Source organism: Xiphias gladius, chromosome 24 (genome assembly GCF_016859285.1).
Source record: "Xiphias gladius isolate SHS-SW01 ecotype Sanya breed wild chromosome 24, ASM1685928v1, whole genome shotgun sequence".
In the NCBI taxonomy this organism is placed as follows: Eukaryota; Metazoa; Chordata; class Actinopteri; order Istiophoriformes; family Xiphiidae; genus Xiphias; species Xiphias gladius.
The window spans coordinates 7376511-7391675 of NC_053423.1; the positions used below are offsets into that span (position 1 = coordinate 7376511).

The window sequence follows — 15165 nt, forward strand, 5'->3', positions numbered from 1 at the left end:
TCGGTGCTGAATGTCTGAATTGTGAGTTTTTTCTGCGTTTCTCTTGTGTTCAGACATCCTCAATGAGCTGCTGCAGAGAGAGAACCGTGTTCTCCATTTCTGGACCATGAGGAAACGACGCCTTGACCAGTGTCAGCAGTATGTGGTGTTTGAACGCAGCGCCAAACAGGTTAAAAAAAAATCACACACACTCATGAACACACAGTTCAGTTTAGTTTGATCTATTCTACTTACAAGACAGGAAAAAACACATACAGTGCTCTCTGTTGTCATTTAATTTGACCTGTATCCTTTGTGTGTGTTTAGGCTCTGGAGTGGATTCACGACACTGGGGAGTTTTACCTGTCCACACACACCTCCACTGGCTCGAGTATCCACCACACACAGGAACTGCTGAAGGAGCATGAGGATTTTCACATCACTGCCAAGGTTTGGCTCCAAACACACACACACACACACACACACACACACACACACACAAAAACAATCACATTAAAGTGTGTATGCACGTCTCTCTGTTCCTTTTCTTCAGCAAACCAAGGAACGCGTGAAGCTGCTGATCCAGCTGGCTGACGGCTTCTGTGAGAAAGGCCACAGTCACGCTGGGGAGATCAAAAAATGGGTGACAGCTGTGGACAAACGCTACAGAGACTTCTCCCTGCGCATGGACAAGTACCGCTGCAGCCTGGAGAAAGCCCTGGGCATCTCCTCAGACTCTAACAAGGCAGTAAGTGGTCATGTGTTTAAGGAGTGTAGGAGTTTAAAGGTGTAGAAGACTGGTTAATTCACATTCTCCCATTCTTTGTCAGTCTCTTTAAATCACTAAATATTACTTTGTCTCTTTCTGTGTCAGAGTAAGGATCTCCAGTTGGACATCATCCCAGCCACAGCTCCGGGGTCAGAGGTCAAGCTGAGGGATGCCGCCCATGAGCTAAATGAGGAGAAACGCAAGTCAGCGCGCAGAAAGGAGTACGTCCCCACTTCCTGTCAATGTCCCAGTTTCAGATATCAGAAAAACAGAAGAATTGTTCAGAACTGGTTTACAGACATGGCTTTTTCAAATGGTAATAGAATTGCTGCTTCAGAATAATCTAGCAGATAAAAAAATGCTCAAGGTTGTGCCAAATAAAACTGTTTGACATTTAGCCTCTAAAGCAAAAAGTTGCACTTCTGAGCAGTACATGCTATGCCTACAAACTAAACAAATAGCAGCAAGCCAGCATTTTCACAGCATTTTCCTCCTATTGGAAATATGTTTTATTGCCCCAAAGCATGAGAAGTTAAATTATTGGCTCTGTGCCCAAAATACGTTGCAGAGTACTTGAGTGAGTCCCAAATTTTCTCAGGTTCATTCATTGTACTCTTCAGTGTCCTTGTCAACAGCAATATCAGCAATGAACCCCCTACTTTCTCAGTAGTTGTAGTTTAAGTGGTTCTGAGTAAGAGACTGAGTGCGTTCAGTGTAAATGTACATACATAATGAACTTGTGTGATTTAATCTTCCTCCTCCACGCAACCTCGTATTTGCTGTGTCAGCAATAGAACTGCAGACACAAGCTCTAACTGTGAACAAATGAATGAAATTACATTAAAGTATACAGGACAAGGAGACTAATTTTATATGAGCATGAATTCATTCATTCATGACTGTTTTATGGCTAGTAACTCTTTCATTATTCATTAGCGTAAATGGATGAAGGAGACAGGCTGAAAGGGAGCTATTGGCGTGGTGATTTATCATTGTGTGGACGAGGACAGAATGACAATTGCTAATTTTGTGTGTGTTCCTTTTTGTGCGTGTGCGTGTGTCAAGGTTCATCATGGCAGAGCTGATTCAGACAGAAAAAGCCTACGTACGAGACCTGCGGGAGTGCATGGATGTGAGTTCAACTTCACAACCCACCACTGTTAACCTATTTCATGCCAGAGTTGTGCAACAACTTTTTACACAAAACCTGTAAACGTATCAGAATCCTGTTGAAAGTTTTGTCTTGTTTTGTTTTTTTAATCATGTCTTCCTCTCTCCATGCCATGCAGACCTACCTGTGGGAGATGACTAGTGGAGTTGAGGAGATTCCTCCAGGAATCATCAACAAGGAGCACATCATCTTTGGAAACATGCAGGACCTCTATGAATTCCACCATAAGTAAGAAACACATTTTTGGAGCTTGGTCTCTCCGTGATTTATGTAAGATGAAATTTTAAACCAGGCTTGCAAGCAAGTATAGCAGAGTTCAAGCACCCAAATGCAAATCAGACCTGGATCAAAGTAAAATTTTTAAAACAAAGTTTTAGTGTCTTAAGCAGCTTCCTATACTACATTTTAGTAGTTAAGGTTTTTACAGACTTTGTATTATTTTTCATTTTGGAAGAATTTTCATGTAATGAAGCTCTTGTGCTTTTGCTGTTTCTCACATTTCAGTCTCTCATTCCTTGTTTTGTCAGCATCTTCCTTAAAGAGTTGGAGAAATATGAACAATTACCAGAGGATGTTGGCCATTGCTTTGTCACATGGGTATGTTTCATTTGTTCTTGTATCTTGTATCTTGTACTGTGTCAGTGGACATTTAGACACATAAATTCTTAATGTTAATTAAGCAACAAATATTTTAAATATTAGGCTCATAGGTTGCAGGCTTTAAGTGTGTTCATAAAACACGCTTAATCTCTTAATCTCTGCCAACTTTCATCATTTTTTAACTAAAAGTGACATTGTAACCTGTTTTTCTCCTCCTCTAGGCTGATAAATTCCAGATGTATGTAAACTACTGTAAGAACAAACCTGACTCCACCCAGCTCATCCTGGAGCATGCTGGGAACTACTTTGATGTGAGTATTGCCTTTTGTCATTGAAATGAAACTGCATGGTTGTTGTCAGTTGCATCTGATCACATTACTTCTCTATGTGGGTGATAATAGGAAATTCAACAGAGACACCGATTGGCCAACTCCATCTCTTCCTACCTGATCAAGCCTGTGCAGAGAATCACCAAGTATCAGCTCCTGCTGAAGGTAGCCCACCATACCAAATCACACTGCTATGGTTGCCATATCCATGGTTCCTGTTGTCATGGTTTCTGTGTGTGTCTGTGTAGGAGCTGCTGACATGCTGTGAAGAAGGTAAAGGAGAGATCAAGGATGGCCTTGAGGTGATGCTCAGTGTTCCTAAGAGAGCCAACGATGCTATGCACCTCTCTATGCTGGAAGGTGATTAACAAACACTAGTCCTTATTTGTTGCCGTGATCTGTTGCTGTTAGTGGTATTCGTAACAAGTTTACCTTTTATTAAATAACAAGAAGTTTCATGCTAATGTCTCCTCCGTCCTCCAGGTTTTGATGAAAACATTGAGTCCCAGGGCGAGCTCATTCTCCAGGAGTCGTTTCAGGTCTGGGATCCAAAGACTCTGATCCGTAAGGGTCGAGAGCGCCACCTCTTCCTCTTTGAGATGTCTCTTGTCTTCAGCAAAGAGGTCAAGGACTCAAATGGCAGGAGCAAATACATCTATAAGAGCAAACTTTTTGTAAGTTAGTAACATGTGATGGTGACAAATAAGTAATGAAGTTTGGACAAGATATTTTTCTTTGCTTAACTTCTTTAACTGGATTAAGAGCAATGTATTTAAAGGGCCAATCAGGCTTTTGTGTTTTCAAAGAAGACTTTCTTGAAAAGTTTGATTGGTAGATGATATAATTAGCATTTGGAATGTTTCTCTGTGCTGTGTATCTTTGACTGCAGTACTTATACTTTATAAAATCTAAGTAAATCTAATTGGCACTACTTGAATCCCCACTTGAGACAGTCTCAAGTCTCTGTTGTCTCAAGACATCACACCTTACATGGGGCAAGACTACATGGTTCACTTGTAACATTTTGTTGTCATCTTCTCATATTATTCTTCTCTCTTCCCAGACGTCAGAGTTGGGGGTGACAGAGCATGTTGAAGGAGACCCCTGTAAATTTGCTCTATGGGTGGGACGCACCCCAACTTCTGACAACAAGATTGTGCTCAAGGTAAAACATGCTTCCTCTCTTCGATTCCTTCTCAAATATCCTTTAGGGTTCAACCGATACAGGTTTTCTTAGGAAGAACCCTGAAATCACTGGGGACTTGAAGCCCGAGATTGTAACACTGAAAATTCAAATATTTTACATTACAGGTTTATAGAATAAATATGTAATCAAACAAACTTCCATATCAGTTTGTTGGATGTCACTGACAGATCAACATCTGATGGGGAAGAAAATGCTAATGCTGGCCAAATGTGTTGGAAAATTGGTCTAACCCCAGTTTTTTCCTCTCCTTCATTCTTATTCAACCCTCTCCTACCTCTCTTATATTCTGAGCTTTCCCTGTACTCTCTGACGTCTTGTTTGATTGCATGAGCAGCTTCAAGGTGGCCAACAAGCTTTCTCTACTCACAAACGCGTCCTCTCTCTCCTTGATTTCTTTCATCTTTCTCTCTGTCTTCTGTCTGTGTCTCTCTGCCAGCCTCTGTCTTCTGGCTAGATTCTGCTTTGTTCCATCTGTTAACAAACACAAGCACATCTGTATATCTGGGGCTGTGTTTTCTGTGGATGTTTGTATCTCTAATTCTCTCTGTGGGCTGACATGCCTCCACCAACGCTGCTGACACCGATTCAACTCCTGAACACCCACAATCAGCCATCCTGGCTCTATTTCACTTTATCAAAGTGACGAGTAGCCATCTTTCTCTACCAAAAAACTAAGCTTGTAATGATTTTAACACCGTTGTAAGAATAATAAATTATATTTATTTAGTTCCCTGAGTTAAATTTTCAATCCCCTATTTTTAAACATCTTCAGTGTGTTTTCCTGTTGAATAGTTACACAGATGGATTAAAATTTGTGTCAGCCGTTGGAACAGCATGAAGCCAGAATCGTAACACATTTAATTCTGAGCGTAACAATTCCATAATACATGTTGACTACCAAACTAACCACTGAGAAGCAGTCACATGGTATGTGCATTGTAAATTAAGTGTGTCTGATTACTAACTATACATGTTCACACACACACACACACACACACACACGCACAGACACACGCACACACAAACACACACACACACACACACACACACACACACACACACACACACAACAACAACATACGGACACCATCCATTACAATCTGCTACACATTTTATCGGCCTTCAGAACACTGTCTAGGCAAATTATCAGTGTTGTATGTTTCTATCATGTCAAACCGTTTTGTCAGCATAAGAAATGTCGTGTACATTTTCTAAAACCAAACCAGTGAAATTCTCTATTTTATATTTTAAATTCAAAGCTAAGTCAGGGATCCAAACATGGAGCAATGGTGAGTACAAACTATCCCACAACACAGCCCTCAGCCACTTCTCACAAGTCTGAAAAACAAACTCTTAGCACTTCTTCTTATCCTCACTCTTCTTGAACAGTAGCTTAGGAACACACTCTACATGGGCAAAAGTAGCACATATGATCCAAAGCAGAAACCCACTTTAAGTCATTGCCCCCATGGGGGGGGGGGTGTTGAAAGTTTGTAAAATATTCTAGGGCAGGGATTCCCAACCAAGGCTACTTGTACTTCAGCAGGAACATCCAAGGAGTACTTGAAAAGGTTATGTAGTAGTACAACAAACTATAAGAAATACAAACTGACGCTACCATTTGATTACAAAAATATATCCACGTATTGAGTTTGTGGTGAGACATGAAGACGTGTTGTGATTGAGAGAAACTAGTTACCTGGCAAGCAAAAAGGTCAAAACAATTAGCTAAATGTGATGGATAATTAGTTGAAATAGTTAGCTAAAGTAACCTAATTTATTTATTTGAAAAGGTTGGTTAAAAGTGATGGATAAATGCTTTAAATAGTTAAAGTAATAGATTGACAGTTAAATAAAATAGTTATTTAGTTAGCTAATGGATAAATGGCTAAAATCAACAGCTTAAAGTAAGAAACAGTTGAAATAGTTAGCTGAAAGTAACTTTAATAGACAAAAGGTTGACATAGTAGCAGATAGCCAAACTTTGGTTGAAATAGTTCATACGAGCTAAAAGTCGCCTAACGGACAAATGTTTAAAATAGATTGATTTAAAAAATAATGGATAAATGGTTGCGATATCCATCTTCCACCACTCCAAGTGGTAGCCAGTAGCACAAATGCAAACTTTACGAAATGGACCTAAATACAGTTCAATGGTCTAAACCTTATTGTGACAATATCCACTTTTATATCACTAATGTGTTAAACAACATCCAGTTCAGATCAAATCAATTCAAACAATGAAGAGATTCTTGATTTAATCTCAGAGGGCTGCGGGGACACGGCTGACAAAAAAGGTTGGGAACCACTGTTCTAGGGGTCAACAGCTGGAGGGTGCTCATAAAATCAAGTTTACCTGTAAAATGACTTCAATTGATAAGAGATGACAAGAGTAAATTCAGACTTGTGTGAAACACACAGAGTGAAACAAGAATTCCAAAGGAGTTTGATTTCCTGACAACTGTAACTTTTGACTTCTTGAACCCCCTCCATCATTGACCAATAACAGGCTTCAAGCATTGAGAACAAGCAGGACTGGATCAAGCACATCAGGGAGGTGATCCAGGAGCGTACCATTCACCTGAGAGGAGCCCTAAAGGAGCCAATTCATATTCCAAAAGCAACTACAGCCAAGCACCACAAGGGACGAAGGTAAACGTGTCACCTGCAATTTTTTTTCTTTTCTAAGGGAACAGAGAATAGTGCACGAGGAAAAGATCAAATTGATCAAATTAGTCACACATAGTGAAGTTCATTTACACTCATTTTCAGAAATACTTCCACCTTTTAACTGATCATCCATGTTTTGTTTTGTTTTTGTTTGTTTGTTTGTTTGTTTTTTTAGGGATGGAGAGGACCTGGACAGTCAAGGTGAAGGCAGCAGCCAACCAGACACCATCTCTCTGGCATCCCGCACCTCTCAGAACACACTGGATAGCGACAAGGTGAGAATGCGTGCACAGTGATGACCACAAATGATATCCCAACTGCACATTTTCTGCAGTTATGAGAATACTGTAAGATAAGCATGTTTCACATTATTGTGCTACACTGCACATTGTAACTGGCACAAGTGTCACGTGGAGACCAGGTGTTAGCGGTTATCCTGTCTCCCTCAGCTCTCCGGTGGCTGTGAGCTGACTGTGGTGATACACGACTTCATGGCCAGCAACAGCAATGAGTTAACTGTGCGGCGCGGCCAGACGGTGGAGGTTCTGGAGCGTTGTCACGACAAGCCAGACTGGTGCCTGGTCAGGACCACAGACCGCTCCCCAGCCCAGGAGGGCCTGGTGCCCTGTTCCATGCTCTGTATCGCCCATTCCAGGTCCTCCATGGAGATGGAGGGCATCTTCAACCACAAGGGTCAGTGCTGTCTGCAGTGTAAATGTGTCTGTGAGGGAGGAGGGCGTATGTGCTCTGCATTTAAGGAGTTTTTATGGGGCTGACTAAAATGTTTTGATATTTTATGGATGTCTGCCTTATATATAAAAAGAAAAATTGTAATGATAGTGTCACTTTCTGTATCATAGACACTCTGTCAGTGTGCAGCAATGACTCCATCATGCCAGGGTCATCCGCCACTCTTCAGCCTGGTCACGGAATTGGCTCCCACACCTCACCAGGGCCAAAACGACCAGGTATGGTCCCTGTAACATATTCTCTTTCAGATTAAAATTAAAATTCAGATTAAGAAATGTCACAACCACAGCTAAATCAACTCAAAAATGGCCTTTGTATTTATAGCAAGATCAGAGTTCACTGGTCTTTTACCTGAGTAGTTTTCCACACAAGTTACTATGACTTGAGTAATACTGAAGTTAGGTAACAGTTCTTTAGCAGCTAAAACAATCTCTGTACTGATGGAACTGTATTCTGAATTTCCCTCAGAAGATGCATGTCAGTTGTCAAAATGTAGTTGAAATCTTTGAAATAAAAGGTATTTTTAGATAGGTTTACCTTCAGGGGATATTGTGTGGTTTTAAAAATGTTGCTCCATACTGCAGCAAACTGAATTCGGTGTGTTTGGTTTATTTCCTAGGCAATACCCTACGCAAGTGGCTCACCAGCCCAGTGCGTCGGCTAAGCAGCGGCAAGGCAGATGGCCACGTGAAGAAGCTGGCTCACAAGCACAAGAAGAGCCGCGAGGTGAGGAAGAGCGGGGAGATGACAATGGGCTCTCAGAAGGACTCAGATGACAGTGCTGCTACACCTCAGGATGAGACTGTGGAGGAGGTGGGCGAATACACTTTGGTCCAGTTTGCAGTTCCTGTGTAGCTCTGTGCAGTATTGTCCATTGATGTATAATTTGCAATTCATGTGTGTTGCAGAGGGTTCGTAACGAAGGCCTGTCAAGTGGCACGTTGTCCAAGTCCAGTTCTTCGGGCATGCAGAGCTGTGGAGAGGAGGAGGGCGAGGAAGGTGCCGACTCAGTACCTCTGCCTCCTCCTATGGCCATCCAGCAGCACAGCCTGCTGCAGCCAGACTCACAAGATGACAAGGTGGGGAGAGAGACAACGTTACAGTGGGGACAGTAGAGAGGGGTCAGAGAAAAGGGACGGAGGCAGACAGACGGGCAAAGATGAGGACAGGAGAAGCAGGGGAGACAGGGGGGGAAAATTAGGACTTGGGATCAGGACACAAACCTTTTTCACTTTTGACTTTTAACATTTTCTGGTGCTAAAAATGTGGTTCACAGTATGTGGGGTTAGGAGAAACTATATATGGCGATATGAGACGAGATGCTATCATGGATTTTTCTTCATCTGAATATAGCAGCATAGCATAAGCATTCTATTTAAGTGATCTCAAAGGCTGCATTATAGTTAAGTGATAAGAGTTTTCTGGATTTAGTCTCTTAATCTAAGTGACATAAACATTCACTGACTCTACCTGTTTGGCCAACATACAGAATTTCCACATAGCAAATTTTATTTCTCGGACTGTCCTTATAACTTACAACGGTTGAATCTTTAACAGTTAATTAACTTTTTAAAAAGACAACAAGCTAAGGGCAACAGCTTTTTTTACTAAGCAAGTATTCAAGTCAAATCAGTGACCAAGAACTAAATCATATTTGGTCTAATATTAACGACTGAAGTAGTTAATTTCCATTAGACCATACATCATTTATATTTTTTTAGATGTATGATCAAGGTAACAACTGTTTCTTTTTCCCTCTCATTTCAGTACTATCTATGATCATCTTAAAGATAAATATGGCACTTTTGCTGGTTCTCTTTCTTCTCATTGCTGTTAGGATTTTTAAGTTCTTGAAGATTACATTTTCCCTCATTTCAGTCTTATTCTCCCACTTGCCCCAAAAAGGACATCTCCTGACACGGCTTTAAGTGACTCCTTAGTTTTCTGTTATGCATAACATTTTATCTTGGCATGTTGCATCATATTCTCCCCTCTCTTCCAAAGCAGAAAGCAATGAAAAGTTTCAGGCAGTCCAAGTCTCCTCCTCGACTAAAGCAGAGACTCCTCTGACACTAATTTCTGTTTCTCTTTTGTTTTGTTTCTGGTTGTATCGTTTGCTGTTGGCCATGCTGTAGCATTACCTTGATTTATGTCCTGTCTTTGCTTTGTCTCAGTTTCCATACCTCTCCATCTGAAATGCCCCACTCTTCCCCCTCTGTCTCTTCCCTCAGTCAATTCTTCAATTCTCTCTTTTATCCGCACTCTTCAGCTTTAAATGCTACTTACTAAAGCCCTTTTTCTTTGGTTTCTACAACAGTTTCTAGATTGAAAGGAAATGAAGGCCTAGCAGCTTTTTTAGACTTAACTTTCTTCTTTTTAAAATACACCTCTCTCTGTCCCCTGAAAGTGTAAAACCCTAAAAACCACTCTTCCTAACTTTTGTATTTTTCTGAACTCTTAAACATTCCTGCATTTCTTTGGTGCAGATTTTTTTCCTTCCACCTTTTCTTTAGTTTCACTTGCTTTGACTTGGACTTTCTGCCCAGTTTCTTCAACACACCACTGTAATGGAAAGTCGCCTGGCAGATGAGCAAGGGCATGAAGGGAAAATGTAGATAAATAGAGGATGCATGTAGCTCTAACTCTAAATGGAGGGCAATGGGGACGTTTTTTCTGTCAGTGTCGGTACAGACGAGAAGGCTATAATGCTATAATGCCTAATTTGCGCCAACGTATATCAATTTTGAGGAAATTTGAAATTCCGTAAAGGACTGCAGCTTTTTTTCTGCATGTTTATCATTCATAGGATGGGATGAGGTTGGTAAGTGAGGTTTAAAAAAAAAAAGTCATTATAAATACAAAGAGGAGAGTCGGTAAGATTCCCTGTCAGCTGATCGGGCAGCTCCCCTGGATAATAACCAGAATATGACCACACACTGAGGTGAAAATTCAAAAGCCCTCCTATTCCCATCATCCCCCGCCCCCTCACTACCCCGTCCCTCACCCGCCCTGCCCACTCGTCCTCATCTCCCTTTTACCCTCTGTGCGTTAACCTCATTACCCATGCGAGTAATTGGCATCTCTAAACGCTGGCGAGGCCAGAAGGGCACACAGCCTCACCCAGAAAACCTAATTGGGGAAAGTCTTGAAGCACAGCACAGCAAGGGTGAGAGTCTCCTGAACTATATATACATACATACAAACATACATACATATATACATATACTTATTTCATTCTCGGTCTGTTAGCATCCTTTCTTTATCTCAGAGGCTGTTCACCATCATCTGAGAAAGCAACGGAAACATCTTTCATTCAAACATCACTTTTTTTCCTGACCTTCTCCCCATCACTCTTTTTCTGACATTTCACTTTTTCAACTTCATTTCATTCACCCCACTTTCAGCCGCATGTTCTTACCTTTTCACTGACAGTTTTTTAAATTTCATATACCTTTCCTTTACTTTCTTTTAACCTTTAGCTATAAACCCCTAGCAATGGGGTTTTTACTAATGGAAGCAACCTTTTGGATATCTCTTTAGATTACAGCATCGAACATTTAACAAACATTTTCACTAAGGCATCACTTGTACAAATAACTGAAGTAAAACATTTAGTTATACTAAAACTAACAAAAAAACAAACTACTAACAAAAGCTAATCTTGAAATTAATCTTTATCAAAACCTGCGCATGACCTTTAACCATAAAGTAATATTAAGCTATTTCTTTTGCTATTCGTCTATGGACTATTCCAACTTATTACATGTAGGTCGACATTCATTACTTCAATGAGCCTTGAAGATTTGACATAAAACAGATCATAAGAGTATTCATTGTCTGTTTTAAAGACGAAGAATTTTATGTTTTTAAATAGCAATTTTAATTCATAGATCTCATTAAATGATTTATATCATTTAAATTATTAAGTAAAGCTTTGGATACTTTAATCAGCACTATTTTCTCTTTGGGAAGAGTTGTATTGACATCAGCAAAAGAGCAGAATTAGTGTTTGTTGTATTGCATGGATTATTAGGTTCTTATGCTTGTTTTTTGTCCCTCCTCTCATTTCTTCATTTTTGTCCCAGACCTCCTCTCGTCTGTCGGTCCGTCCATCCAGTTCAGAGACACCCAGTGCCGCCGAGTTGGTGAGCGCCATCGAGGAATTGGTCAAAAGCAAGATGGTAGGATAACAGAGGAAAACAAGAACACATCTTGTGCATCACATCTTAAATTTGAATATGTATCAATTTAGTGGCCTTAAGAGGGCCTCAGTACAGTTTAACATTTGAAATGTTTTATTTATATAGATATATATAGATATATAGATATAGATATATAGATATATAGATATATGTAGATATATAGATATATAGATATATGTAGATATATAGATAGATAGATATATAGATATATATACACACACACACACACACACACACACACACACACACACACACACACACACACACACACACACACACATATATATATATATATATATATATATATATATATATATATATATATATATACACACACACACATACACACACACACACACACACACACACACACACACACACACATAATAAGTTTCTTAACATTAAGATAAAGCTGAGAAATAAAATGAAGACATTTTTTCGTTATCATTAGAATTAGCAAACGTACTTATTTGGGGAAAAACCTGTCAGCTCCATGTGGATAGAAGGATGATGAATAAAATTTCTATCAATTAACATGACCCAAATACTTAGCTTAGTTACCAAAGCAAGCCATTTAATTTGTATTAATGCCACTCTTCTACTAAAACAGAGAAACTTTTGATCATGATTGCACCCAGTTTTACACACACCAGTTAACCTTTTTCTCCTGGTGCAGGCTCTTGAGGACAGACCCAGCTCTCTGTCAGTAGAACAGGGTGACAGCAGCTCTCCCTCCTTCAACCCTTCTGACAACTCCCTCCTCTCCTCCTCCTCCCCCATTGAAGAGATGGACGAACGCAGGACCAGCATCCTCAAGAAAAGACAGTATGTCTGCTTGCATGTACATACTGCACAGTGAGGATGTAGATGATGTTCGTTTTTATACATTTTTGCCATCTTTTTTTTTTTCTTTCTTTCTTTCTTTGCTGTAGTTACATTCTGCTTGAGTTGGTGGAGACAGAGAGAGATTATGTCAGAGACCTCGGCCTGGTGGTGGAGGTGAGTGGGTGCTTTATGAGCAGTGGAACTGCCTAATTAGTGGTACGTTATTGTATTGTCGGACAGATCTGAAAATATGAAAACTTTTACGTTTTCTAGTACTGTAGTAGGTCAAGCTGAGTTCAGCTTTTTATACACCCTGGCATTGTAAAATTTCACAGAAAGTTTTGGAATTAATCTAACCTTTGTAGACTCCCTGTTGTAAATTAGTATTCATGTGTGTGTCTCCAACATAAGGGCTACATGAGCCGGATGAAGGAGGAGGGTGTCCCTGATGATATGAAAGGGAAAGACAAAATCATGTTTGGTAATATCCACCAGATCTACGACTGGCACAAAGAGTACGTGGTGCTCACATACAGATGATACAGAGCTTTCTCAGATCCGATGCACTAGCACAGTAGCTAATTTCCTTCACTTTCCTCCCCCTTTCTCGCTCAGTTTCTTCCTCGGGGAGTTGGAGAAATGTTTGGAGGACCCTGACAGACTGGGACCACTCTTTCTCAAACAGGTTTGTCAACAGTGAATTTCCAACTTCTGTTTTACTTGTATACATTTGATCATGTTGTAACTGTGTGCGCGCTTTATACCCAGGAACGGAGACTAAACATGTACATAGTGTACTGTCAAAACAAGCCCAAATCAGAGCACATCGTCTCAGAGTACATTGACACCTACTTTGAGGTATGAGCCCATTATTTTGAAATTTTCACTCTCCGAGACACATCAGATGCTACAATCTTCCATCTAGCTATCAGTCTCTCAAGTAACCTCTGACTTTGTAGGACCTGCAGCAGCGGCTGGGACACAGACTGCAAATCACAGACCTGCTCATCAAGCCAGTCCAGAGGATCATGAAGTACCAGCTGCTGCTCAAGGTTGGTGTGTTACAATACAGCTCTCAAAGCTGCTCATTTCCCACTTTCTCTTTTCACCCCTTATATTCTACAGTTTGTCATGGTCTGCTGTCTGTAAATATAAATCTCTGCTATCTAAATTCTATGCTGATACTAAAAAGAATAGATTATTGGGTTTATATTTTCTTACACAACGTTTTTTCTGTTTAAGGACTTTCTGAAACACTCTAAAAAGGCTGGGCTGGAGTCTATGGAGTTGGAAGTAAGATGAGAGATTTTAAAGCTCTTGTTAAATGTTTAAAATCAAGCAAAACTTATTCATGAACCCAATCAATCTTCTGGTCATTTCTGACTCTTACAGAAAGCAGTGGAGGTCATGTGCATTGTGCCAAAAAGGTGTAATGACATGATGAATGTAGGCCGGCTTCAGGGATTTGACGTAAGAAATTACTTTACATTGTGATCAAAAATGATGCTATACACTAATAAAGCATTGTCCTCAAAGCATGTATTAACCCAGACTTAACTTCTCAATTAAACTGACCCATTCTGTCCCCCTCCAATCTTCCCATCTTCCCATTTCTCCATCTCCAGGGGAAGATTGTGGCTCAGGGCCGCCTTTTGCTGCAGGATACATTCATGGTGTCTGACCCAGAGGGCAGTGTGCTTGGCCGGATGAAGGAGAGGAGAGTCTTCCTGTTTGAGCAGCTGGTAATCTTCAGCGAGCCCCTGGACAAGAAGAAAGGTTTCTCCTTGCCTGGCTTTCTCTACAAGAACAGCATTAAGGTAATGGATATAGGATGTACAAAAGGGTGTGCATTAGTAATTCTTTTCACTCCTTCACCAGTGGAATTTAGGATATACTGTAAGAATCAGCTCTAAGTTCTCAGATAAAGTGCTGCTCCCTCTTGTGGAGAAAATTCGGCCTGTGATAAGTCAATCAGTTGGTGAGTCTTTGAGCAAGTTTTAAGCTTTATGGCTCAAAGTTACTCTCACAAAGTAGAAAAATAAAACGAATATAAATGTATATCTACATTTGCATAAGGTTTATAAACTTGTGTGGTTGGGTAATTTCAAAGTCAGACACATTTTTCTTTTGAGAAAAAGATTGTCATGTTATGCATCATCAACAGGATCTCCATTGCTGTTTATGGGAGCTTTTATTTTGAAGATGTAGTCTCCCGATTTATCAGACATACACTTTTCTTCTAGGCCTTTAGGCCTCTATCAGTTTATTATGGAAGAGTGAGGCAATTGAGGAGGGAGAATTAAATTAAAAATGCAAGATTAGGAGACAAATAATTGATAAAATAAAAAAATATCACACTGATTTACTCACTGATACCTCTCTTTTGTTTCTTTCTTACTCTGCAGGTAAGCTGTTTGGGTCTGGAGGAGAATGTGGAAGGCGATCCCTGTAAGTTCCTTCTCACTTCTCGGTCGACCAATGGCACCGTGGAGTCCTTCGTGCTTCACTCTTCCCATCCAGGGGTACGTGAGGTCTGGACCCTTCAGATCAGCCAGATACTCGAGAGCCAACGCAACTTCCTCAATGGTACACTGACACACACAAACGCACACGGGACATGTTTAATAGAAGGAACTGTTTGCTACATGTTTGCCCCCATCTCT

At 40.4% G+C, this 15165-nt stretch overlaps 1 protein-coding gene across 7 annotated transcripts in view; it reads left to right on the top strand.

Moving 5' to 3' along the window:
- The window catches only part of LOC120785936 (triple functional domain protein), a 77277-nt gene that overhangs the window by 54003 nt on the left and 8109 nt on the right, over positions 1–15165 (top strand). For 5 of the 7 annotated variants that reach the window (XM_040120941.1, XM_040120944.1, XM_040120942.1 and 2 more), the window contains exons 23-52: positions 54–169; positions 307–429; positions 533–727; positions 854–969; positions 1814–1880; positions 2038–2147; positions 2447–2516; positions 2741–2830; positions 2921–3013; positions 3097–3208; positions 3332–3522; positions 3912–4013; positions 5315–5344; positions 6565–6707; positions 6901–7000; positions 7175–7418; positions 7586–7693; positions 8095–8288; positions 8384–8554; positions 11561–11656; positions 12354–12502; positions 12610–12676; positions 12914–13017; positions 13118–13187; positions 13271–13360; positions 13462–13554; positions 13745–13795; positions 13895–13972; positions 14128–14319; positions 14908–15088. In XM_040120941.1, coding sequence (XP_039976875.1) covers positions 54–169; positions 307–429; positions 533–727; positions 854–969; positions 1814–1880; positions 2038–2147; positions 2447–2516; positions 2741–2830; positions 2921–3013; positions 3097–3208; positions 3332–3522; positions 3912–4013; positions 5315–5344; positions 6565–6707; positions 6901–7000; positions 7175–7418; positions 7586–7693; positions 8095–8288; positions 8384–8554; positions 11561–11656; positions 12354–12502; positions 12610–12676; positions 12914–13017; positions 13118–13187; positions 13271–13360; positions 13462–13554; positions 13745–13795; positions 13895–13972; positions 14128–14319; positions 14908–15088 — 3546 coding nt within the window. The remainder of the gene's footprint in view (positions 1–53; positions 170–306; positions 430–532; positions 728–853; positions 970–1813; positions 1881–2037; positions 2148–2446; positions 2517–2740; positions 2831–2920; positions 3014–3096; positions 3209–3331; positions 3523–3911; positions 4014–5314; positions 5345–6564; positions 6708–6900; positions 7001–7174; positions 7419–7585; positions 7694–8094; positions 8289–8383; positions 8555–11560; positions 11657–12353; positions 12503–12609; positions 12677–12913; positions 13018–13117; positions 13188–13270; positions 13361–13461; positions 13555–13744; positions 13796–13894; positions 13973–14127; positions 14320–14907; positions 15089–15165) is intronic. The other 2 variants (XM_040120947.1, XM_040120943.1) reach the window with 1 other exon arrangement.